The sequence below is a fragment of the Anomaloglossus baeobatrachus genome, chromosome 1 (assembly GCF_048569485.1).
Source record: "Anomaloglossus baeobatrachus isolate aAnoBae1 chromosome 1, aAnoBae1.hap1, whole genome shotgun sequence".
NCBI classification, from domain to species: domain Eukaryota; kingdom Metazoa; phylum Chordata; class Amphibia; order Anura; family Aromobatidae; genus Anomaloglossus; species Anomaloglossus baeobatrachus.
Genome location: NC_134353.1, coordinates 285,311,929 through 285,338,499, shown reverse-complemented (window position 1 = coordinate 285,338,499; position 26,571 = coordinate 285,311,929). Strand labels below are relative to the sequence as shown.

Below are 26,571 nucleotides of genomic sequence, written 5' to 3'. Positions count from 1 at the left end.
TTCTTAACAATCACAAGTATTAATGAATAAAAATTAGACAATTGATGATGAATTGGCCATACAGATATGAGTAAGAATATGCAGTTTACTATAATAAGTATTTAAACCAAGGTTCTTCTGATACTTCTAAATATTCTTCTTTTTTCATTAAGTTGATGGACCCTATCTCGACATTGTAGAGCAACCTAAACAGGTAAAGAAAAAAACAATTTTCGGACATTTTATTATATATACTTTTTAAGCTTTATTGATGGCTGGGTTATCTGTCACTTAATATCATTAGCTTGTGTCAGCATGGGAGCATAACTTCTGAAGTTATCATGCTGGACGCTTCAAAGTCTTCTGATCACTGACAGAGCTGTATGATTCAGAGAGTTAACAATTGCGATAATGTCTTAGTGCTTTAAGGGCCTTAAGGAAACCGCACATAAAATGATGGGACAACTCTGTGATTATTATCAAGTAAAGAAGTTATTGAATTTTTGGGCGTTCTGTACATGGCCTAATTTCCACACTTGTGTTATGATCGGTTAGCCTGTTGATATCTGTCAATAGCACTCCACTACGCTAGTGGTTTGAAGTGGAACATACCACTAGTGATCTAATATCCGTCACTAATGCAGTCATTTTATATGTAAAGCATAAACTGGACATAAAATATTAAATTTATTGTCTGTTCATTTATACTATCTTTGTAGAGAGGTTTCCGCTTTCGATACGTCTGTGAGGGACCTTCTCATGGTGGACTTCCTGGAGCTTCTAGTGAGAAAAACAAAAAATCCTATCCACAAATTAAGGTTAGGTTTCTATCCATTGGCTAAAATTATTGATATTTAATGTATTTTGAATAGTAATCTACTTCAAGTTAGTAAGTCTGGGCAGCCAAAAAAAATCCAGAAATTCCAACCTATTATTATGATTATACTATGATTATTCAGAAGAAAAATAAAAGAAACCCCATAAACCTTTTGCCAGATTATATTCTTCTTGGCTGGGGGTTGTCCTGTGGTAAACAACAGCCTATAAGTATTAGTATAAGTGAAAGTATCATCAGAAAATGGCATGTGTCACCCCTGGCTCCATTTTATTGAAGATTGTTTATAGAATCACACTGCATAGTCTTCAATAAATTGGCGCTAGGGCAGCATATTCACAGATCGAGATTTCGGCTTAATGAAGAGATGAAGAGGTCAGTGAGCTCAAATCTTGATCTGCGCACCCATCGCTTTTAGCGCCATTTTATTGAAGACCTGCAGACCGGCCGCAGAATCACACTGCGCATACGCCGCCCACTACCATGATGGCAGCAGTGGCGACAAATTTCAAAAAGGATGCAGGTTACTGAATAATCATGACCAGTGGAACAGAGGAGGCAGGCGAAGGGGCAGAGAAGAAGAAGACCCTAACCCCAAGTCTCACCCTGATGCACAGAAGATGTCATCAGCTGAAAGAAGATTATTCAACAACCACAAATCGGATCAGTTTCAGAATCACAGCACCATTATGGCAGTTGCTTTACTTTAGGGTATGTGTGCACACTGCAGTTTTGTTTCTCCAGCGAAAAACGCACCTCTGGCCGACAAACCGCAAATTTTTTTTACGTGTTTTCAATGCATTTTTGACACGTTTTGGTATGTTTATGCCTGTGTTTTTTTTTAACATGTCAATGGCAAAACACAAGGAAAGACGTAGAAAAGAAGTGACATGCTGCTTCTTTTTTCTGCAACCAAAACTTCAGGCAAAAAAGAAGCAACGTGCGCACAGCCTTTCGGATTTCTCATACACTTAGCTGGGGAAGGTCATACATGCAGTTTAGGACCACAAAATGCACCCAAAACTGCACCAAAAAAGCAGCACAAGGCCTTAGGCTATGTGCGCACATTGCGTTTTTTCATGCGTTTCCGCAGCTTTTTGAACTGCAGCGTTTTAATGCAAAAATGCATGCGTTTTGATTTCCAGGCAAAGTCTATGGGAAATAGGAATATTCTGTGCGCGCAATGCGTCCAAAAACGCTGCGTTTTTTTGTGACAAAAATTTGTCAAAATCTCTGCGTTTGAAGAAGCAACATATCAATTGTTTTGAGCGTTTTGGCAGCGTTTTGGTAACATTGAAGTCAATAAGAATTATCAAAACTCATCCTAAAACAAATTTCTAGCATTTTACATGCATTTTTGATGCAAAACGCATGCTTTTTTGTCAAAATCAAAGCTTGCGTTTTTGGCATTATTGTGAGGTCAAGAGGTTTCCTTTTGCCCTCATATCCAGCCCGACTCAAAAAAAGAGTTAAACAATAATTTTACTTTATTTATCAACATAATTATTAACTCTCAATTATCATTTTCGGAAAATTATCATTATAGTGTATGATTTAAAGGCTTAATTTTTTTTTTTTTTGTCACTTTTTTCCTAGTGTTTGAATGCTCAAACTTTATTTAGTAGTGTCTTTGCATTGAAAACGCATCCCATTTTAAGCACTGGAAATGCATGTAAAACGCGTTCAAAACGCAGCAAAAATGCTATAAAAACGCATGCGTATTTCCTGCGTTTATGTGGTCAAAACCAAATTTGACAATGACAAATTCTGCCAGAGGATGCGTTCATTTCTGCAAGGTACTGAACGCAACGTGTGCACATGGCCTTATAGTGACAAATCCTGCTGACTGGTTCTCTTTAAATATAAATACATGATTTCTATAGTGTTCAAGTTCCTTCTATTTAGGGAAACTGAAACTTCCTCTTTCCTGAACGGTTGACTTGTAAGTGCACAACATGTATATATTAAATAAATAATTATTTATACCTTAAGCCTGTATCTTGCAACTTGGCATTTCCTATATACGGTATTGTATATGTTCTAAAACATTCAGTCCTGGCCAAAAGTTTGAAGAATAACAATTGTCATTGCCTATCTCTGTCATGTAAAAATCTGTTTTCACTGAGGACAAATTTTCCCCATGCATTGAGAATGATTGATCAGACCTGGCGGATAAATACGCAGACTTCTTTGATAACATATATTACAAAGTTTCTTATTTGCATGTGTAATATTGATTTATAAAGTAAAAATTAAAACAACGGTTACTCATTAACTCTAACTTGTTATGAATTGTGAATGGATGAATTGCAAAAAATTGCAGCAATTTCTTGCCATGAAAATTAATTTAAAAGGGTTTTTTTGCTCAGTGTAGCAGTATAAGGTGTTACTTTTTTGCGACAAGTGGTTGTTGTGTTGGTACCATTATTTGATACATGTACATTAAGGTTTAATTGTTATTTCTGCAGAAATGCTGAAAAATTAATTCTGCTGTAGTTTTGATTTAATTACTTATTTTTACAGTGTACACCAATCAATCTGTATCTTAATGCCTGTATGTTACCTGAGTACCATAAGTACCGTGATAGTTGTTAGGGTGTACTCAACAAGATGCAATCAAACACGAATTTGCCTGTTTTCCTTTTAAATGGTTCGATCAGCATGGACTTCATCACTCATTAAGGCCGCTTTCACACGTCCGTGAAAAACCACGCACGTTTTTCACGAACGTGTCAAAGGTGCGTTGTGCCCTCCGTGAGCCGTGTTTATGGCCACGTGTGTTCTCCGTGTGTTATACATGATAACACTGTGTTATACATGATAACACACAGAGAACGGGAACTTTCTATTCACCTGTCCCTGGCTTCGCTGTCCGTGGTGCTGATCTTCGGTCTCCGATCCTGCCGACGCCCCGCTGCTGCTACTGCTTCCGGCCGCAGTGAAGTGAATATGCAATGAGCATAATGAGTGACGGTCGGAAGCAAGTGACAGCAACGGCAGAGACAGCAGTGCTGGAGAAGGTGAGTAAAGTTTTTTTTATTATTTTCTCAGACACGTGTGTTTTCTCCGGCGCGTGTCACACGGAACACCTCCGTGTGGTCCGTTTGCGTTCCGTGTGACACCCGTGATGCCGGAGAAAAACGGACATGTCTACGTGTGGAGCACACGGGCAAACGTACGTATGCTCCACACGTACACACGGTCCATGGCAGAATATGCACGTGAGCGCAGACCCATTGATTTAAATGGGTCTACGTGTGCCCGTTTCTCCAGTACGTGAGGAAATGGACCAAACACGTGCCGGACACACGGACGTGTTAAAGAGGCCTAAGCAGCAGAGATCAGCTTCTCTTCTTACATCTGTTGTTTGTTGGGGAATGTAGTGATGTATTTCTGCCATTCACCGCTCATTATCCAATTGGACCAGGAGCTGAGAAGTGAAAAGAGCACTGGTTATACAGATAAAGCAGTGTGATGGACACACTCACCTGGTACTGTTGTACATCAGGTACAACGCTGGGGAGTTAGCCTTAAGGGATTACAGGGTGTACAGCTCGGCAGCTACAGGGAGCCGGTCCTATCAAACCCCCAGGAGTCCTGTCCTAGGTGGCTGCTCACTCGATCGATTCCACGTAGAGATCGCAGCCGCCAGACCAGCGCTGAAGTGCAGCTCCTCCTCTGGGATGGACGGTCCCGTGAAAGCGATGCCGCTGACTCACCAGCCCTTCAGGCTTCAAAATGTGAATGAAAGCAGTATGTCTGGTCATCTTGTGTGGTTTTGACAAACACAGCATTGAATTGATTTAAAATGAGAGTTGCTGCAGAATCCACGGACTGTAAAGCCAAATGCGGACTGAGAGGGAAAGGAAACGTGGACATGGACCAGGATTTTAGGAGGTTTATTCAAGATTATATCCTGATGAAGAAGTCTGAATAATTCAAAACGCATTGATTAAACCGCATCAAATCCTGGTCCATGTACATCCTGAATTCTACAGCAGCATGGACAAATCATGTTTCCTTTCCTTCTGAGTTCTTAAAGGGAACCTGTCACCAGTTTTTTCACTATGAAACCAAAAGTGTCACCTTCTGCAGCTCCTGGGCTGCATTCTATGAAGGTGTACCTTGTGCCCTGACTCCCCTTGCAGACCCCGAATATAACTTTATAAAACCTGGCCGTTAGGTATTCTAATGACCTGTGGGGCTCAGATGGGCGTGCTTATTTTCATCTCCTGTTCCTCCTTGTAACCTTCTTCGCCATCCTCCTTTCATGATTGACGGGATGACGCCGCCATAATGCACACTGCTCGGCCAATTGTTGCATCTGTGCAGTTATTCCCCCGGCTCGCGTAGGTGCAGTTCATCCTCACTGTGTTTGCTCATGCTCAAAATTATGGTCGGGTACGAGGATGACGCAGGGGATGTCATGCACATTGTCGACCATAATCTCGCACTTTCACAAACACTGCACCAGCTTACGTGAGGGTGAACTGTGCCTGCGCGAGCCGGGGAAATAACTGCACAGATGCGTGATTTTGCCGAGCAGCGGGCATGATGACGGCGTCGTCATGTCAATCATGCAAGGAGGATGGCGAAAAAGGGTACAAGGAGGTACAGGAGATGAAAATGAGCACGTCCTTCTGAGCCCCACAGGTCATTAGCATACCTAATGGTCAGATTTTATAAAGTTATATTTGAGGTCTGGAAGGGGAGTCAGGGCACAAGGTGCACCTTCGTAGAATACAGCCCAGGAGCTAAAGAAGGTGACACTTTTGGTTTCATAGTGAAAAAACTGTTGACAGGTTCCCTTTAACCCATTGGCGCACACTTATGCACCTTGAACGAGTTAACATGTCCGTTCTTTTGCTTCCCTGAAGATAGGACAGTGCCAAATGTCTTATCTGCCTCACCCTAGTGACACTTCCATGTCTGTGTGTTTATTGAGGGAAGTTGGTGTAGAGAGCTGAATACTTGTTAAGCTGACCGCTATCTCATGCATATAGAAAGCATTACTCTGATGTTGATTACATTTCCCCCACTTCTCCATGGTATTATGCTTGATAGATTACTTTGTTTTCCTAAAAGCAATAATAATCTATATATATAATTGCCTTATTCTGTCTGTCTGTCTGTCTGTCTGTCTTGCTCCAAAATTGTGTCCTTACGGTGACACAAAGCTAATTGGCCGCTGGGCTCGCCATGGCCCCGCCCCCCCGCACGGATTGGCCGCTCGCCCAGGCTGCGCTCCCACACGGATTGGCCGGCAGCTCGCCCAGGCTCCGCCCCCCCACAGATTGGCCTCTTGCCCCGGCACCCTGCAGGCATTGGCAACTCGGCCACGCCCCGCCCCCCTCACGCAATGCACGCTAGCTCTGGCCCCGCCCCCCCCGCGCATTCCCCGAACCGACACGGTCACGGAGCCACGACTACCAGGTGAGTACTGTACCCCTGTGAGCCCACATCAGCGTACGCCGCCAAATCAGCCGACACATACCCTCGCATTGCTGGGGCTGGCCGGCGTATGCTGGTGTGGGCTCCCGTGCGAGCGGGGGACGAGATACGCTGGTAACCATGGTAGCATAGTTACCAGCGCATCAAGGTCCTGCAGCGGCGGAACATACACACACGCACACACATAACAGCACACACACACACACATCAGATCACACTCACTCTCACACACACCTGACACACACATCACATCGCATCCACATACTCACAACATCCTGGGATATCGCTTGCTTCTCGGCGGCGATACTATGCTGTGACCTTCCAGGACCTGCTGGAGGATCACATGGCCAGAAGCATGTGGTATCTCCGGATGTTGTGAGTATGAGCACGTATGTGCAATATCGTCAATGTGTGTGTGCGTGAGTGTATGCGATCGGGTGTGTGTGAGTGTATGCGATCGGGTGTGTGTGAGTGTATGCGATCGGTGGTGTGCGTGAGTGTATGCGATCGGGGGGGTGTGTGAGTGTATGAGATCGGGGGTGTGTGTGTGTGTGTGTGTGTGTGTGTGTGTGTGAGTGTATGCGATCGGATCTGTGAGTGTCGGCAGAGGAGCACGGCGTGCTGGAGGAGGCTGGGAGGAGAGAGGCTGATCCTGGGGAAGGCTGGGATGGGGAGGCTGAGAGAAGAGAGGCTGATGCTGGGGGAGGCTGAGGCTGGGGTAGGCTGGGAGGAGAGAGGCTGATGCTGGGGACCAAAAAGGCTGATGCTGGGAGGAGAGAGGCTGATGCTGGGGGAGGCTGAGGCTGGGGTAGGCTGGGAGGAAAGAGGCTGATGCTGGGAGGAGAGAGGCTGATGCTGGGAGGAGAGAGGCTGATGCTGGGGGAGGCTGAGGCTGGGGTAGGCTGGGAGGAGAGAGGCTGATGCTGGGAAGAGAGAGGCTGATGCTGGGAGGAGAGAGGCTGATGCTGGGGGAGGCTGAGGCTGGGGTAGGCTGGGAAAAGAGAGGCTGATGCTGGGGACAGAAAAGGCTGATGCTGGGAGGAGACAGGCTGATGCTGGGGGAGGCTGAGGCTGGGGTAGGCTGGGAGGAGAGAGGCTGATGCTGGGATAAGAGAGGCTGATGCTGGGAGGAGAGAGGCTGATGCTAGGGACAGAAAAGGCTGATGCTGGGAGGAGAGAGGCTGATGCTGGGGACAGAAAAGGCTGATGCTGGGAGGAGAGACGCTGATGCTGGGATGAGAGAGGCTGATGCTGGGAGGAGAGAGGCTGATGCTGGGGACAGAGAGGCTGATGCTGCGGGTAGAGAGGCTGATGCTGGGGACAGAGAGGCTGATGCTGGGGACAGAGAGGCTGATGCTGGGATGAGAGAGGCTGATGCTGCGGGTAGAGAGGCTGATGCTGGGAGGAGAGCGGCTGATGCTGAGGGCAGAGAGGCTGATGCTGCGGGTAGAGAGGCTGATGCTGGTGCAGCATGGGGGATGGAGCACGATGGGGGATGCGCAGCATGGGGGATGGAGCACGTTTGGGAGTGCGCAGCATGGCGGATGGAGCACGTTTGGGAGTGCGCAGCATGGCGGATGGAGCACGTTTGGGAGTGCGCAGCATGGCGGATGGAGCACGTTTGGGAATGCGCAGCATGGCGGATGGAGCACGTTTGGGAGTGCGCAGCATGGCAGATGGACCACGTTTGGGAGTGCGCAGCATGGCGGATGGAGCATGTTTGGGAGTGCGCAGCATGGCGGATGGAGCACGTTTGGGAGTGCGCAGCATGGCGGATGGAGCACGTTTGGGAGTGCGCAGCATGGCGGATGGAGCACGTTTGGGAGTGCGCAGCATGGCGGATGGACCACGTTTGGGAGTGCGCAGCATGGCGGATGGAGCACGTTTGGGAGTGCGCAGCATGGCGGATGGAGCACGTTTGGGAGTGCGCAGCATGGCGGATGGAGCACGTTTGGGAGTGCGCAGCATGGGGGATGCAGCACGATGGGGAGTGCGGAGTATGGCGGATGGAGCACGTTTGGGAGTGCGCAGCATGGCGGATGGACCACGTTTGGGAGTGCGCAGCATGGCGGATGGAGCACGTTTGGGAGTGCACAGCATGGCGGATGGAGCACGTTTGGGAGTGCGCAGCATGGGAGATGGAGCACGATGGGGGGTGCGCAGCATAGGGGATGGAGCACGATGGGGAGTGCGCTGCATGGGGGATGGAGCACGATGGGGAGTGCGGAGTATGGCGGATGGAGCACGTTTGGGAGTGCACATCATGGCGGATGGAGCACGTTTGGGAGTGCGCAGCATGGCGGATGGAGCACGTTTGGGAGTGCGCAGCATGGCGGATGGAGCACGTTTGGGAGTGCGCAGCATGGGAGATGGAGCACGATGGGGGTGCGCAGCATAGGGGATGGAGCACGATGGGGAGTGCGCTGCATGGGGGATGGAGCACGATGGGGAGTGCACTGCATGGGGGATGGAGCACGATGGGAAGTGCACACCTCCCCCCAACACACACACACACACACACACACACACACGCGCGCGCACTGCACAACACACCACACACACACACTGGGAACCACAAACAACTGCCCTACACAGACACCCACTTACACAGACAACGCTGCACACACACAACACCCAACACACAAACACCACGGCACACACAAATATACGCACATACCGCACAACACACACATTGCACAAAACATACCTCCCCCCAAAACACACCACACACACACAAACCGCGCAACACACACACACAAACCGCGCAACACACACACAACGCTACAGACACACAGCGCTCCACAAACAACGCAACACACGCAACACACATACAACACCGCTCTCACCCCCCGCCACACCCAGACAACACCCAGAACATGTACAGCGCCCTACACAAACACTTGGTAACTACACACAACAACATCTATATATATATATATATATATATATATATAACAAAAATCATACATGAACTACACAATACGTAAATTCTAGAATACCCGATGCGTAGAATCGGGCCACCTTCTAGTAATCTATATATATAATTGCCTTATTCTGTCTGTCTGTCTGTCTTGCTCCAAAATTGTGTCCTTACGGTGACAACCGTCTGATTGGCCGCTGGCTTGGCCTGGCCCCGCCCCCCCCACGGATTGGTCGCTCGCCTCGGCCTGGCCCCGCCCTCCGCATGGATTGACCGCTCGCCCCGGCCCTTCGCACGCATCGCCAGACATAACCTTGCGCTGCTGGGATCGTGACGGAGCCGGTGAACGCTGGTAACCATTATACACATCAGGTAACTAAGGTCCCTTAGTTACCCGATGTGTATCATAGTTACCAGCGTACACCGGCTCCCGGTACATATGTGCAGGGAGCCAGCATTATACTCCTCTCCCCCCAGGACTACTCCTCCTATTACAGTCCTCCTATTATACTCCTCTCTCAGTATAATAAGAGAACTATTATAGCATGGGGGATGGAGCATGATGGGGTGCGCAGCATGGGGGATGTAGCACGATGGGGGGTGCGCAGCATGGGGGATGTAGCACGATGGGAAGTGCGCAGCATGGGGGATGGAGCATGATGGGGAGTGTGCAGCATGGGGGATGGAGCACGATGGGGGATGCGCAGCATGGGGGATGGAGCACGATGGGGGGTGCGCAGCATGGGGGATGTAGCACGATAGGGAGTGCGCAGCATGGGGGATGGAGCACGATGGAGAGTGTGCAGCATGGGGGATGGGGGGTGCGCAGCATGGAGAATGGAGCACGATGGGGAGTGCACAGCATGGGGGATGGAGCACGATGGGGAGTGCGCAGCATGGGGGATGGAGCACGATGGGGAGTGCGCAGCATGGGGGATGGAGCACGATGGGGGTGCGCAGCATGGGGGATGTAGCACGATTGGGGGTGCGCAGCATGGGGGATGAAGCACGATGGGGAGTGTGCAGCATGGGGGATGGAGCACGATACGGGGTGCGCAGCATGGGGTATGGAGCACGATTGGGGGTGCGCAGCATGGGGGATGGAGCACGATGGGGAGTGCGCAGCATGGGGGATGGAGCACGATGGGGAGTGCGCAGCATGGGGGATCGAGCACGATAGGGGGTGCGCAGCATGGGGCATGGAGCACAATGGGGGGTGCGCAGCATGGGGGATGGAGCACGATGGGGGGTGAGCAGCATAGGGGATGGAGCACAATGGGGGGTGCGCAGCATGGGGGATGGAGCATGATGGGGAGTGTGCAGCATGGGGGATGGAGCACGATGGGGTGTGCGCAGCATGGGGATGGAGCACGATTGGGGTGCGCAGCATGAGGGATGGAGCACGATGGGGGGTGCGCAGCATGGGGGATGGAGCACGATGGGGATTGCGCAGCATGGGGGATGGAGTACGATGGGGAGTGCGCAGCATGGGGGATGGAGCACGTTGGGGAGTGCGCAGCATGGGGGATGGAGCACGATAGGGGGTGCGCAGCATGGGGGATGGAGCACGATGTGGGGTGCGCAGCATGGGGGATGGAGCACGATGTGGGGTGCGCAGCATGGGGGATGGAGCACGATGGGGGGTGCGCAACATGGGGGATGGAGCACGATGGGGGGTGCACACCTCCCCCCAAAACACTCACACACCGCCACACACGCACTGCACATCACACTACACACACACTGGGAACCACAAACACCGCCCTACACAGACACCCAACACACAAACAGCGCGGCACACACAAATATACGCACATGCCGCACAACACACACATTGCACACAACATACCTCCCACCAAAACACACACACACACCCCACACCAACCGCGCAACACACACACACAGCGCTCCACAAATAACGCAACACACACAACGCATCACACAAACAACACCGCTTTTACCCCCCGCCACATCCAGACAACACCCAGAACATGTACAGCGCCCTACACAAACACTTGGTAACTACACACAACAACATCTATATATATAGCAAAAATCATACATTAACTACACAATACGTAAATTCTAGAATACCCGATGCGTAGAATCGGGCCACCTTCTAGTAATAATAATAATAATAGAAAACCTATCGTGATTGCATCAGAAGCCATTTTACAAATCCTCTAAAAGGAAGCTAAAACTTATTTATACTTTGATATAAATATCTGATGCTTAGTGTGATTGACTTAGCCTAAGTTTGGTTTCACATATTCATTCATGGTCCATGTATGGACCGCCTCATATGAGCCTGTTGAGTTTGGGTCAGGTGACTGGTGGACACTCTTGACATCATAATGCATAGTCGAATCATGAATGTTGGACTTGTAAAACTGGCCTAAATCATCAACAACATTCAACACATGCAAGTGTAATGCAATGTAAAATATGTTTTTCCGTAAATAATTTTTATTGAATTTAAAGGCATAGTGATCAATATATTGCATATAACACATGCAAGAGAGTAATAATGATGTTGAAACTTATCTAAATATTCGGTTCATTCAGAAAATTTTGTATCAAAAGAATAGTTTCACAGGAATGTGACATAGTCTCTTAAGAAAATAAAGCAAATAAAACATATCAACTTAAAATAGACCTTACTATGGAATGTAATCTTATAGAAACATTACAGATATCAATATTAAATGTAAAGACTAAATGTGAGTCAGAAAAAAGAAATAAAGAAGGGAAAGATAGAAAACAGAGAAAGGGGTATGAGAAGAGGAAGGGGTAGATATGGGTAGATCCATGGTAGATAGGGTGCCCAAAGAGCCCCCTCACAGAGATAGACGTACCTATTTGTATGTTGCGAACATTAGCTACATGTCAGAACCTGTGGGGGGAAAGACCCAGGTAAAAGCCTCTAACTGAGCCAAGATGTACAACCCGAGGTCCCTCGGAAAAGAGTCCAAGAAAACCAAGTGTTAACATATTTATCCCATTTGTCACTATCGTCCGCCATCAGGGATTCCATACGTTCTAGTCTATTCATCTCCTCCAAAAACTCCCTCACAGAGGGGACTGTATTTGTCCTCCAATGTCTTGGGATAATCATACAAGCGGCGATGAGAAAGAAACGCAGGACACCCCCTTTGGCTACAGAGAGGGACCCAGGAAGTAAGGACAACAAGGCTATTTGAGGTGTGGGGGTCACCCGAATACCCGTCACCTGAAAGTATATTTCAAAAATTGAATCCCAGAATGTCCTTACCAGAGAGCAATCCCACCATATGTGTTTCATAGTACCAATTTCGATTCCGCACCTCCAACAGGTATCTGGTACTGTGGGGAAGATCTTATGCAATACATCAGGGCATCTATACCAGCGTTAAAGAATTTTGAAATTCTTCTCTTGTGCGCTACAAGAAATGGACATTTTATGAGAAAGTGTAAATATTTTGAGACAGTCCTGCTCCGACAACGTGATCTGGAGTTCTCTTTGCCAAGTCTCTATATATGATGGGGTACCTCTATACTGGGCTGCACATAAGAGGTTGTATATCAATGCAATGGCATGTTTCGGTGCCACAGTAAGTGAGATTAGGGTCTCAAAATGTGTAGGTAGGGATGATAGAGCATTTTCCGGGAATTTTTTTTTTAGGAATGTGGTCAATTGAGTATATTCCAACCAGGATAGTCTCCTCTCTGGCCAGGTCCCCAGCAAGGCCCCAAAAGATGCCGTTCCAGATAGTCTATTGGCAACCTGTCCCAGTGTAACTCCGTCCGAGGAGTTCCAACACAGGAAGGAAGATCTCTCCATCGCAGGGGGGAAGTCTAAGTTATTAAAAAGTAGACTCATACGCCCCGGTCTGTGTGATAAGTTTAAAGTCTCCAGATGTCTGTCCCAGAAAAGCATGAGTGCCTGAGTCAAAGTCTATGTCGGTCTATGCTGTGGGGGGGGCCATAGGAGCTGCGCTAACGGGAAGGGGGAAAGAAGGGTCTCAACACCCACCCATTGTTTATTTAAAATTTTTCAATGGTGCCATATTGCGAAAGTAGTGGATATATACAAAGAATTTAAAGATTGTATCCATTTTCTGTAAACATCTATTGTCCTTTCTATAATTTCTGTTAAATTTATAAAAATCTTAGTAACTTTACTGAAGGAGCATCTAACAAGTTCAAGGACAGTTAACATACTTTTTCGGAGGCAATACTATTTGGGTGTTACAGTCATGCCCGAAAGTGTTGACACCCTTGAAATTGTTCCATAAAATCAACTATTTCTTCCAGAAAATTATTGCAATTACATGTTTTGTTATTGATGTTTATTTCCTTGTGTGCATTGGAACAACACACAAAAACAAACTGAAAAAAGGCAAATTGACATAATTTCATACAAAACCCCAAAAATGGGCTGCACAAAATTGTTGGCACCTATTGAAAATTGAGTAAGCAACTTTGTTACCAGCATGTGATGCTTGTTCCATCTCACCTGTAGCAAGTAATAGGCGTGAGCAATATAAAAATTACACCTGAAACCAGATAAAGAGGGGAGAAATTGACTCAATATTTTCATTGTGTCTGTGTGTGCCACACTAAGGGGTACTTTACACGCTGCAACATCGCTACCGATATATCGTCGGGGTCACGTCGTTAGTCCGGCGCCGGTAGCGACATCACAACGTGTAACACTAATGAGTGACGATCAACGATCGCAAAATCGTTCCAAAACGGTGATCGTTGACACGTCGTTCATTTCCTATCATATCATATCGCTGCAGCCACCGGTACAATGTTGTTCGTCGTTCCTGCGGCATCACACATCGCTATGTGTGACACTGTGGGAGCGACGAACATCTCCTTACCTGCGTCCACCGGCAATGCGGAAGGAAGGAGTTGGGCGGGATGTTACGTCCCGCTCATCTCTGCCCCTCCGCTTCTATTAGCCGACCGCTTAGTGACGCCGCAGTGACGTCGCTATGACGCCGAACGCACCTCCTCCTTGAGGGAGGGATTGTTTGTCGGTCACAGCGACGTCGCTGACCAGGTATGTGCGTGTGACGCTGCCATAGCGATAATGTTCGCTACGGCAGCGAGCACCAAATGTCGCACGAGCGACGGGGGCGAGAGCTATCACGCGACATCGCTAGCAATGTCACAGCGTGTAAAGTACCCCTAAGTGTGGAAAACAAAGAAGGTAGAAAAGAAATGTCTGAGGACTTGAGAACCAATATTATTGAAAAATATCAACAATCTGAAGTTTAAAAGTCCATCTCCTGAGATCTTGATGTTCCTTTTTCCAAATTGCGAATTAATCAAGAAATTTACAACCCATGGCATTGTATCTAATCTCCCTGGACAAGGACAGCAGAGGAAAAGTGATGAAAAGTTGCAACGCAGGAATAGTCCAGATGGTGGATAAGCAGCATCAATCACGTTCCAAAGAAATTCAAGCTGTCCTGCAGGCTCAGGGTACATCAGTAGCAGAGCAAACTTTCTGTTGACATTTGAATGAAATGAAATGCTATAGCAGGAGACGCAGCAGAACCCCAGTGCTGACACAGAGAAATGAAAAAGCAAGACTGCAGTTTGCCAAAATGTAAATAAGTAAGCCAAAATCCTGCTGAGAAAGTGTCTTGTGGTCAGATGAAACTAACATAGAGCTTTTTGGTAAATCACATCATTCTGCTGTTTACTGAAAATGGAATGAGTCCTACAAGAAAAGAACACCGTACCTACAGTCAGATATGTTGAAGGGTCTAAGATGTTTTAAGATTGTTTTGCTGCTGCTGGCATTGGGTCCCTTGATTGTATGTAAGACGTCATGAGATCTGGAGATTTCCACTGGATTTTGGGTCGTAATGTAGTTCCCAGTGTAAGAAAGCCTTGATTTTCAAGCAGAACAATGTATCCATCCATTTCTGGGTGCTTCTTGAGAGAGTTGTGAAGTTGCCGGCACTGAGTCCGGAACTAAATTCCATTGCACACTTGAAGAGAAATTTTAAAATTGCTGTTTGAAGAAGGCCCCCTTTAAATGTGACGGAACTGGAACAGTTTTCAAAAGAATTGTCTAAAATTCCATTTGAGAGATACAGTCATATGAAAAAGTTTGGGCACCCCTATTAATGTTATCCTTTTTTCTTTACAACAATTTGGGTTTTTGCAACAGCTATTTCAGTTTCATATATCTAATAACTGATGGACTCAGTAATATTTCTGGATTGAAATGAGGTTTATTGTTCTAACAGAATATGTGCAATCCGCATTTAAACAAAATTTGACCGGTGCAAAAGTATGGGCACCTCAACTTAAAAGTGACATTAATATTTTATAGATCCTCCTTTTGCAAAAATAACAGCCTCTAGTCGCTTCCTGTAGCTTTTAATGAGTTCCTGGATCCTGGATAAAGGTGTATTTGACCATTCCTGTTTACAAAACAATTCCAGTTCAGTTAAGTTTGATGGTGGCCAAGCATGGACAGCGCGCTTCAAATCATCCCACAGATTTTCAATGATATTTAGGTCTGGGGACTGGGATGGCCATTCCAGAACATTGTAATTGTTCCTCTGCATGAATGCCCGAGTAGATTTGGGGCGGTGTTTTGGATCATTGTCTTGCTGAAATATCCATCCCTTGCGTAACTTCAACTTCGTCACTGATTCTTGCACATTATTGTCAAGAATCTGCTGATACTGAGTTGAATCCATGTGACCCTCAACTTTAACAAGATTCCCAGTGCCGGCATTGGCCACACAGCCCCAAAGCATAATGGAAACTCCACCAAATTTTACTGTGGTAGCAAGTGCTTTTCTTGGAATGCCGTGTCTTTTTGCCTCCATGCATAACGCCTTTTTGTATGACCAAACAACTCAATCTTTGTTTCATCAGTCCACAGGACCTTCTTCCAAAATGTAACTGGCTTGTCCAAATGTGCTTTTGCATACCTCAGGCGACTCTGTTTTTGGCGTGCTTGCAGAAACGGCTTCTTTCGCATCACTCTCCTATATAGCTTCTCCTTGTGCAAAGTGCGCTGTATTGTTGACCGATGCACATTGACACCATCTGCAGCAAGATGATGCTGCAGGTCTTTGGAGGTGGTCTGTGGATTGTCCTTGACTGTTCTCACCATTCTTCTTTTCTGCCTTTCTGATATTTTTCTTGGCCTGCCACTTCTGGGCTTAACAAGAACTGTACCTGTGTTCTTCCATTTCCTTACTATGTTCTTCACAGTGGAAACTGACAGTTTAAATCTCTGAGACAAGTTTTTGTATCCTTCCCCTGAACAACTATGTTGAATAATCTTTGTTTTCAGATCATTTGAGAGTTGTTTTGAGGAGCCCATGATGCCACTCTTCATAGGAGATTCAAATAGGAGAACAACTTGCAAGTGGCCACCTTAAATACCTTTTCTCAGGATTGGATACACCTGCCTATGAAGTTCAAAGCTCAATGAGGTTACAAAACCATTTTAGTGTTTTAGTAAGTCAGTAAAAAGTAGTTAGGAGTGTTCAAATCAAGAAATTGATAAGGGTGCCCATACTTTTGCATCGGTCAAATTTTGTTTGAATGCGGATTGCACATTTTCTGTTAGTGCAATAAACCTCATTTCAATCCAGATATATTACTGAGTCCATGAGTTATTAGATATATGAAACTGAAATAGCTGTTGCAAAAACCCAAATTGTTATAAAGAAAAAAGGTTAACATTAATAGGGGTGCCCAAACTTTTTCATATGACTGTATAAAAAGCTTGTTGATGGTTATAGGAAGCTATTGATTTCAGTTATTTATTCCAAAGATTGTGCAACCAAATATTAATTTAAGGGTGACAACAATTTTGTCTGACCCATTTTTGGAGTTTTGTGTGACATTATGCCTACTTTGCCTTTTTGCTCTTTGTGTTATTCCAATACACACAAAGGAAATACACGTTTTGTTATACACATGTTTAATTGCAATACATTTCTGAGAGAAATACTTCTTTTCTGGAACAATTTCAAGAGTACTAATACTTTCGGCCATTACTGTAAATATGTAAATGTGTATTACTGGTGTTTAATATCTAAAAGGGTTATCCCACAAAAAATAGATATCTGCTATGGAGAAAAAGTGAGAAATCGTAAACACCAATTACTAGACCAGCTATGTTCAGTTGTCCGTCAAACAAAAAACAATAAGTAGAACAGCCAGGTGTTACGGCGGGACCGGCAGATTAGGACCAGGGGGTATATATCCTAATCGCCAGTCGGGGCCCACCGTGCTCCAGGTGACAAAGGAGCTGCTGGCACCTGAGGGTTAGGCGGAGACTATAGAGCTGGATGGCTCTGAGATAACCCAGGAATTCTGGGAACCGGTCACGTGTGTTGGGACACGTCAGACCGGACGACAACCCGATTAGCGTTTTGGTGCACCTAGCGCTACACCAACCACATGTGCAGGAAACACGTCAGGCCTGGTGGTAATCAGGTAGCGTTGACCGGAAGACCGCCAGGAAAGCGCCCTGTCAGCCACGTGTGTAGGACACGTCAGGCTGAGCGGTCCTCCGATTAGCGTTTCTGGCCACCTCTCGACTGGCCACGTGTGTGTAGGACACGTCAGGCCAGATGGGTACACCAGTAGCGTTGACCGGGAAGCCGAGGAGGATAAGGAACACCCTGTTAACTCCACAGGGGTCCTGGGGTACGCTGTCCGTGCGCGTAGGGGGCACAACCGGACAGGTGGCGCAGCAGGTGCGTTGTCTGTGTGCGTAGGGGGCACAATCGGACAGGTGGCGCAGCAGGTGCGTTGTCCGTGTGCGTAGGGGGCACAATCAGACAGGTGGCGCAGCAGGTGCGTTGTCCGTGTGCGTAGGGAGCACAATCGGACAGGAAGCACAGCAGCCGCAGCCCAGTTAACGCCACTGGGCTGCTATAGCAAGACTGGAACGGCAGGAGGGAAGCACGGCGCCTGACCCTGATGTGCCGAGCCACGAATCTTGGCGTGACAGGCACCGTTCGCCTAACCCTACCTACCGCTTCCCAACATAGGCTTATGCCGCAATGAGGCTCTAACATGGAGGTGTGCTCTGACTGCGCAAAAGTGAAGACTGCGCACCTCCATGTTGTCTCCAGCCCCTTTTATAACCTGGGTCCGCCCCAAACCCAGGGTGGAACCACCAAGGCCAAATAGCAGAGTGCCATGTCATCAGTGACGTCACATGCGACCTATCCGGAACCGCCACGTCATTGATGACCTCATGGCAGCCACGCCCCAAACACTTCACCAGTCATCGTCTGACGACCAATACTTAGGTGCCAGATCATAGGGGCGGGCCTCTGCGAGCCAGTCCGGAGTTGCCACGTCATCAGGACACCTGACACCCTCTGCCCTATCAGGGCCTGCCACCTCACGGACATGCTCAGTGAAGATCTTACCGGACCTAGCCTCTGGTGCACTAAGTGCCTGAACATGCCCAGTAGCCTGAGCAACAGGCTCAGAAAGCAGACTATCAGTTTGAGCATGCTCAGTAGGCACATCCCAGAACTTAGACACAGCACGAAGTCCAAGTACCTGTGCAAAGAGGCTGTTAGGGTTAATTGTGGGAGCATGCTCAGTAGCCTGAACTGAGGACTTAGTCTCAGACATAACACAATCAGGCTGAGCATGCTCACTAGGCAAAACACCGGGCTTAAACTCTGGCTGGGGTAAATCGGCGCACGCATGCGCACTAGCCGCCTCTCCACACTTAGACGTGGTGGAAGGAACAGCCAACTGGACGACCCGAGGCACGGCCAAGAACGGCAGCCGACGCCTGGGCGCAACAGGAACCGCAGCAGGCTGCTTGCGGCTATGGCGGCGCCGGTTCGTAACACCAGGGCACATCTATGTGATTTGTTGGGCCTCCAACGTTCATAGTTTTATTACCTATCATGTGGACCCGTGATTGCTTTTCTTGTAGGATCTTATCATAGTCTTTTGTTAAAATGATTGACCAAACTTGGAACGAAAGTCTCACGTCACTTTGTGACTACAGGTTGTGAATCCTCACAGTGCGCTCTACCAGGATTCTCCAGTGACCGGCAGCGGGAGGTCATCTGGCCACAAGTATGCTTACTTCTGGCACACAATCTGACTAGATGTGTTCAACCTCACTAAATACTAATGAATTGAACAAGGCCGCGCATTTCTTGTTAGACTGTGTTTGGAATTATGCATATTGCCTACTTGCAGTCACAAGACCACCGGCACCGGAAAATCCTTACATTCTACTTAGAGGATTTACTAGTCTTTATTCACATAAACTGACTGCAGACTTTGTTGTCTAACCTGGACAACCCCTTTAACATACCAATATTAGATCAGAAATGGGTCATCATTGACGTTTATAGGTCGATGCTGCAGTGCGTACAAGGGCAAACCAGGTTTTGTGCATGTATTAAAATAATGACTACTGCCAATACGAAGCCCAGCCAGCGTCCACAGTAACTTCGTTGGATTTATTTAAGTGAATGGTTCCACTGGGTTCTGTCAAATTACAGTTTATACGGATTTTGACAGAAACCTTGACATAGTGCTTGGCAATGTGCACTGCATTATTATGAACATAAGCATAAAATGGTCAATTTTGTTTATTTTTTTTTAATCTTATTATGCCAAGTGGTTAATTGGCATTTTTTCTCGATTTAAATTAAGAATATTTCATCAGGAAAAAAAGAGCAGACTTTGATCCAGTAAGAGCCTACAGTGACTGACATAGTTATTTTTTTATGTTATAGTTATAAATCTGTTCTTTATAAGATAACTGATATACAGTTAGATCCAGAATTTATCATTTTAGCTTGTTATGTGTGTTATATATATGTATATGTTAGCAAAACATATTCAAAATATAGTTATATAATCAATATGGGCTTAAAGTGCAGACTCAGATATTTACAGCTCTTTAATATGTAGCTGCCTCTTTTTCAAGGGACCAAAAGTAATTGGGCAGTTGTCTCAAAAGCTCTTTAATAAGCGGGCTATTCCCCCGTTAATCATCAAATGAACAGGCAAAAGGTCTCAAGCTTATTCCACATGTGGCATTTGCATTTGGAAGCTGTTGCTGTGAACCCACAACATGCAGTCAATGGGGCTCAATGGAAGAGAATCAGAGACATAGCAGAAATGTCAGGAGTGGCCAATGCAACAGTACTTGTGAGCTTGAGAACTCCAAAAGACCTGGATGTCCACAGAAGGCAACAGTGGTGGATGATCTCAGAATCCTTTCCATTGTGAAGAAAACCCCCTTCCCAGCATCCACTCAAGTAAAGGACACTCAGTATCTAAGTCTTCTATTAAGAGGCTTTATAATTACAAATATAAAGGGTTCACCAAAGGTACAAATTATGAATCAGCGTTGAAAATAGAAAGACAAGATTAGACTTTGCCCAAAATCATCTAAGTAAGCCAATCCAGTTCTGGAATAGCATTGTATGGACAGATAAAAGTAACATCAACCTGTACCAGAATTATGGGAAGACGAAAGTATGGAGAAGGCGTGGGACGGCTCATGACCCCAAGCATACCACACCCTCTGTAAAATATGATGGAGGCAGTGTGATAACATGGGCACACAAGGCTTCCAATGGTTCTGGGTCACAAGTGTTTATTGATGATGTGGTTGAAGACAAAAGCAGCCGGATGAATTCTGAAGTCTACAAGGCTATACTTTCTTCTCAGATTCAAACAAATTCTGCAAGGCGGTTTGGACTGCGCTTCACAGTACAGATGAACAGTGACCATGGACAAGCAACCCATGAGTTTTTTAAGGCAAAAAAAGTGGAATATTCTGCAATGGTCGAGTCAATCACCTTATATCAACCTCACGGAGCATGCATTTCAAATGCTTAAGACAAAATGGAAGGCAGAAAGACCCACAAACAAGCAACAACTGAAGGCAGCTGTAGCAAAGGACCACAACAGAAAAACTCAGCGTTTGGTGATGCCATAGCTCCCAAGCTTCAGGCAGTCAAAGGATTCTGTGCAAAGTATAAAAAAATGATCTTTTTCTCCATTCCATGGCTTTGAAAACTTTATTTTCTATATGTAGCTCCTAATCCATAAATTCAATATATTAATCAATGTGAAAGATATTATTCCACTTAAATTCATCTTTATGACAGTCCTGGTATTTTAGAAAAGCGAGTAACCAGTCAGGAGATAGTGTCTTTATTCCTAAGTGAAAATTTTCAGTTTGTAAATATTGCTATATAAGGTTCCCTTCACCAATGCACACATCGTACCATTTTATCCATCCACCATATGTGTATGTTTGTGACGTCCGTGTGACATCTGTTTTACATGTACTAGATAAAAAAGCATGACACTGAAATTAATAGTTTGGTTGAATAAAAGAGATAGATATATATCTAAGTAGGTCCCCCCAATAACCAGCAAAGACAAAGCAGACAGCTGTGAGTTAAGATTAGCAGGTGGGGATGGTTATTGGACTTTTTTAATAAATTGGTAAACCAGGGATAAAGTCAGGGGGTGTTTTTTAAAATAATCTATTTTTGTGTGTTTTTCTTTTTCGTTACTAAAATTAGTAATGGGGGTGTCTGATAGACTCCTCTCCATTACTAACACCATGGCTTGATGTCAGCTGAAACTAGACAGCTGACATTCCATTACTCTTCTTATCAACGCACCAGAGCAATCAGGAAGAGCTAACACAGAGCACCAGAATTGGCACATCTAATGTGATTTGCCACTTCTGGGGCAGCTGCGGGCTGGTAGTTTTAGGCCAGGAAGGCCCCAATAACCATACACCTTTCCAGCCTAATAATAGCCTGGACTATCTACTTTACCTTTGCTGATTATCAAAAATGAGGAGCACTCCTTTTTTTTGTTTTTTTTTCTTTTAATTATTTATTTGGCTAAATAGCTGTACAATTTATCATCTATCTACATCTCTATCATCTTTGCACATCTTCAAAACATAAAAATCTTTACTTTCTTGAATGCATTTAATTTTTGGTACGTGTCACACGGACAGCAGACGGATGGCCCTTGTTATCTGTGCTGACTAAAATCCAGACATATCTCCCTATGGATCACACAGAAGCACATGTGTTTCACAGGGACACATGGCCCATGTGAAAACATGGAGGTGTGAAAATCAACAGAGATTTTATTGAGTATATGTGTGAACACAGGTTGTGTGAAGAGGGCCTAAGGTAAAGTTGAGATTTATATAAATGTAAATAGTTTTTTATATGGTTTACTGTTTTTTTATGTATTTCTGTCCTCTCATTTGTAATAGAAAAACAAAATGTTGATTAATGTACTTTTCAAAATGAAAACCATCTGATTAAAAAAATGAACATTTTATTTATGGTAAATTTCTCCAATTTCGCTTGAGCCCCTGTAAAGAGGAGGCTTTGTAGAATTATTGCAATTCTTAAATGTTTTACAGGATATTTTTGTTCAACCCTTTTAATTAAACCAGAAAGTCTGCACTTCAATTGCATCTCAGTTGTTTCATTTTAAATAAAAAACATAGTGCCATACAGAGCCCAAATTATAAAGATTCGGTCATTGTCCAAATATTTATGGATGTAATCCTTTTCACACCAGAGCTTATTTTTGTCTGGAGCAGTAAGTTTGTTGTACGTTGATTTGGGAAATTCCATGGACCGGTTAGTGTACTTTCCAATATAGGGAAATAGAAATACTTTGGCTGCCTTCCAGATGTTCAGATATATTCAACAGCTACTGCGTACATTTGTGATTAAGTTTTGGGGTTATATCTTTGATTTCTATATTTGTATAAGGCATTTTTTATGTTATAGTGGATATACTGTTTTTGTCCTGCCTGTATATAATACTGATCTTGTCATTTTAGAACTTTACAATGAAAAAAATCCCCTAAACATTCAACTTTTTCACAGTAACACACTCATTCCCCATTTATAAATTAAAGGGAGTCTATCAGCAGGTTTTTGCTATGTAATTTTAGAGCAGTATCATGTAGGGCCTTAATTCCAGCAATGCTGCCCCACTGTGTCCTCAGCTGCGTCATCTGCCCACGTTTTGCAGTCATGGACGTTCAGCTCACATGCACCATGTATGTATCAGAACTGATTTAGTTTTTATATACAGTACAGACCAAAAGTTTGGACACACCTTCTCATTCAAAGAGTTTTCGTTATTTTCATGACTCTAAAAACTGTAGATTCACATTGAAAGCATCAAAACTATGAATTAACAAATGTGGAATGAAATACTTAACAAAAAAGTGTGAAACAACTGATAATATGTCTTATATTCTAGATTCTTCAAAGTAGTCACCTTTTGCTTTGATTACTGCTTTGCACACTCTTGGCATTCTCTTGATGAGCTTCAAGATGTAGTCACCGAAAATGGTCTTCCAACAGTCTTGAAGGAGTTCCCAGAGATGCTTAGCACTTGTTGGCCCTTTTGCCTTCATTCTGCGGTCCAGCTCACCCCAAACCATCTCGATTGGTCTGGTGACTGCTGTGGAGGCCAGGTCATCTGGCGTAGCACCCCATCACTCTCCTTTTTAGTCAAATAGCCCTTACACAGCCTGGAGGTGTGTTTGGGGTCATTGTCCTGTTGAAAAATAAATGATGGTCCAACTAAACGCAAACCGGATGGAATAGCATGTCGCTGCAAGATGCTGTGGTAGATATGCTGGTTCAGTATGCCTTCAATTGTTAATAAATCCCCAACAGTGTCACCAGCAAAGCACCCCCACACCATCACACCTCCTCCTCCATGCTTCACTATGGGAACCAGGCATGTAGAGTCCATCCGTTCACCTTTTCTGCATCGCACAATGACACGGTGGTTGGATCCAAGGATCTCAAATTGGGACTCATCAGACCAAAGCACAGATTTCCACTGGTCTAATGTCCATTCCTTTTGTTCTTTAATCCAAACAAGTCTCTTCTGCTTGTTGCCTGTCCTTAGCAGTGGTTTCCTAGCAGCTATTTTACAATGAAGGCCTGCTGCACAAAGTCTCCTCTTAACAGTTGTTCTAGAGATGTGTCTGCTGCTAGAACTCTGTGTGGCATTGACCTGGTCTCTAATCTGAGCTGCTGTTAACCTGTGATTTCTGAGGCTGGTGACTCGGTTAAACTTATCCTCCACAGCAGAGGTGACTTTTGGTCTTCCTTTCCTGGGGCGGTCCTCATGTGAGTCAGTTTCTTTGTAGCGTTTGATGGTTTTTGCCACTGCACTTGGGGACACTTTCCAAGTTTTCCCAATTTTTCGGACTGACTGACCTTCATTTCTTAATGATGGCCACTCGTTTTTCTTTACTTACCTGCTTATTTCTTGCCATAATACAAATTCTAACAGTCTATTCAGTAGGACTATCAGCTGTGTATCCACCAGACTTCTGCACAACATAACTGATGGTCCCAACCCCATTTATAAGGCAAGAAATCCCACTTATTAAACCTGACAGGGCACACCTGTGAAGAAGTGAAAACCATTTTCGGTGACTACCTCTTGAAGCTAATCAAAAGAATGCCAAAAGTGTGCGAAGCAGTAATCAAAGCAAAAGGTGGCTACTTTGAAGAACCCAGAATATAAGACATATTTTCAGTTGTTTCACACTTTTTTTGTTAAGTATTTCATTCCACATGTGATAATTCATAGTTTCTCTGACGCCTCATTTGGGGACACAGGACCATGGGTGTTATGCTGCCTATCCATAGGAGGACACTAAGTAGATGCAAAAGCATAGCTCCTCCTCTGCAGTATACACCCCCTGGCCAGGCCAGGCAGCTTAGTGTCTGTAGGAAGCACATCTTCCAAGGTTTTTGTAATTTTTTGAGGGCGACTGTTTCCTTTTGGGACCGATCTCCCAATACCATCAACGGGCGGGAACGCAGAGTGCTGCCTCCACGTATCCCCTCCTGCGACGCTGGATCCTGGGCTGCATCTCGCTGGACGACGGGTCCCACAGACACCGATTTTCCAGAGCCCAGGGCAGAAGCACAATTCCTCAGCTCCTCTTTGCAGGCTCTGAGTTGAACATTGCACTGTGTGACCGGATACAGCAGGCTGACTCTGCTATTCCCACTGCCTGGACTGAAGCAGTGTTTAAGGTGAGATCCCCCCTGACTGGTTTCCCAGACAAAGGGAGAAAAGACGGTGCAGAAAGTCCCTTGCTGATTGCAAGGAGGAGAGCCCCAGGGATCCTGAAAACACGGTGTTAATTCTTTCCCTAGCTGCTTGCTGGCTGGAGGGGGGGGGGAAGTCCCTCGCTGTTTGCAGAGAATCTGCACAGATAATTTACCGGTGACAGGGGGGGTGGGGGGTGGGAAGGGCCCAGAGCTCAGGAACTCACACTGTTTATTTGCTCTGATTATTTGCTCCAGCCGCGTGCTCTGATTGCAGGAAGACGGCAGAGATTATCCTTCGGTGACAAGCTGTGTGCTGACTGGAGGGAGATGTCACAGAAGCTCCCTTCCCGCTGTTTTTTTTTGCTACCGACAGCACAGAAGCCCCCCCCCCTGGAAAGCGTGCGAAGACCTACACACAGAGGTAACAGCTCAAATCAGAGCTTACTCCTTCCTGAAGACGCTGATTCTGGTGAGGTACTTGCTTCACTTGTAGCTCTGCTGACCATTGCTCCCCCTCCTGGCATACTCCTATTAGGAACATGCAGAATTCTAAGGGCACTAAGAGCGCTAAGGCTCACAGTCTGTTATTCAGCCTGCATTGCCTGTCACGCTGAGCTACCACGAAAACACACCTCTTCTCTCTGTGGTTCCTGTGCCCCTATAGCCCCCCAAGACCCTCCTGCCACTACCGCCGCAACCGTCAGCCCAGAGCCTAGGGCTCCCAGCCCACCGGAATGGACACAGTTTGTCCGAATCCATGGAAAAATGTCACAGAACCTGGTTCTGGCTATACAATGTCGTCCTCCACACCCTTCTGGGTCCCTGGATGGAACGCAGCCTGAGGATACCCCAATGGAGGATCCTTCTGAGGTAATCCGGGCACATGCTTCACCGGTTGCAGGGATCAGGAAAAGAGCACACGGCTGGGTGTCTCCAGCACTCTCTCATGGCTCCCATGACTCTCCCTCGGGAGCACACAGGGCAGGCACTCCCACACGCTCCACGGTTTCTGAAGAGCTGGAGGAGGGAGAATGCTGTTTGTACCAGGAGGATTCCTTGGTTTCATCCTCCCCAGATGATTAAACTGCAATAGACTCCCTTATAGGAGCAGTCAACCAAACACTGCATGTGGAGGATCCCCCATCCACTACCACTGACCATGTGGTCTCCTTTAAGAGGGCAAGGAAACCCCAAAAGGTTTTCGCTGATCACCCAGAGTTTCAGGATATCCTCACAAAGCAAAGGGAGAAGCCTGACAAGCGCTTCGGTAA

The 26,571-nt window shown here is 46.0% G+C and overlaps 1 protein-coding gene across 2 annotated transcripts in view; it reads left to right on the top strand.

The window, feature by feature from the left end:
* Positions 1 to 26,571, top strand: part of NFKB1 (nuclear factor kappa B subunit 1) — a 183,740-nt gene that overhangs the window by 77,589 nt on the left and 79,580 nt on the right. For both annotated transcript variants that reach the window (XM_075336817.1, XM_075336807.1), the window contains exons 4-5: positions 153 to 193; positions 699 to 797. In XM_075336817.1, coding sequence (XP_075192932.1) covers positions 153 to 193; positions 699 to 797 — 140 coding nt within the window. The remainder of the gene's footprint in view (positions 1 to 152; positions 194 to 698; positions 798 to 26,571) is intronic.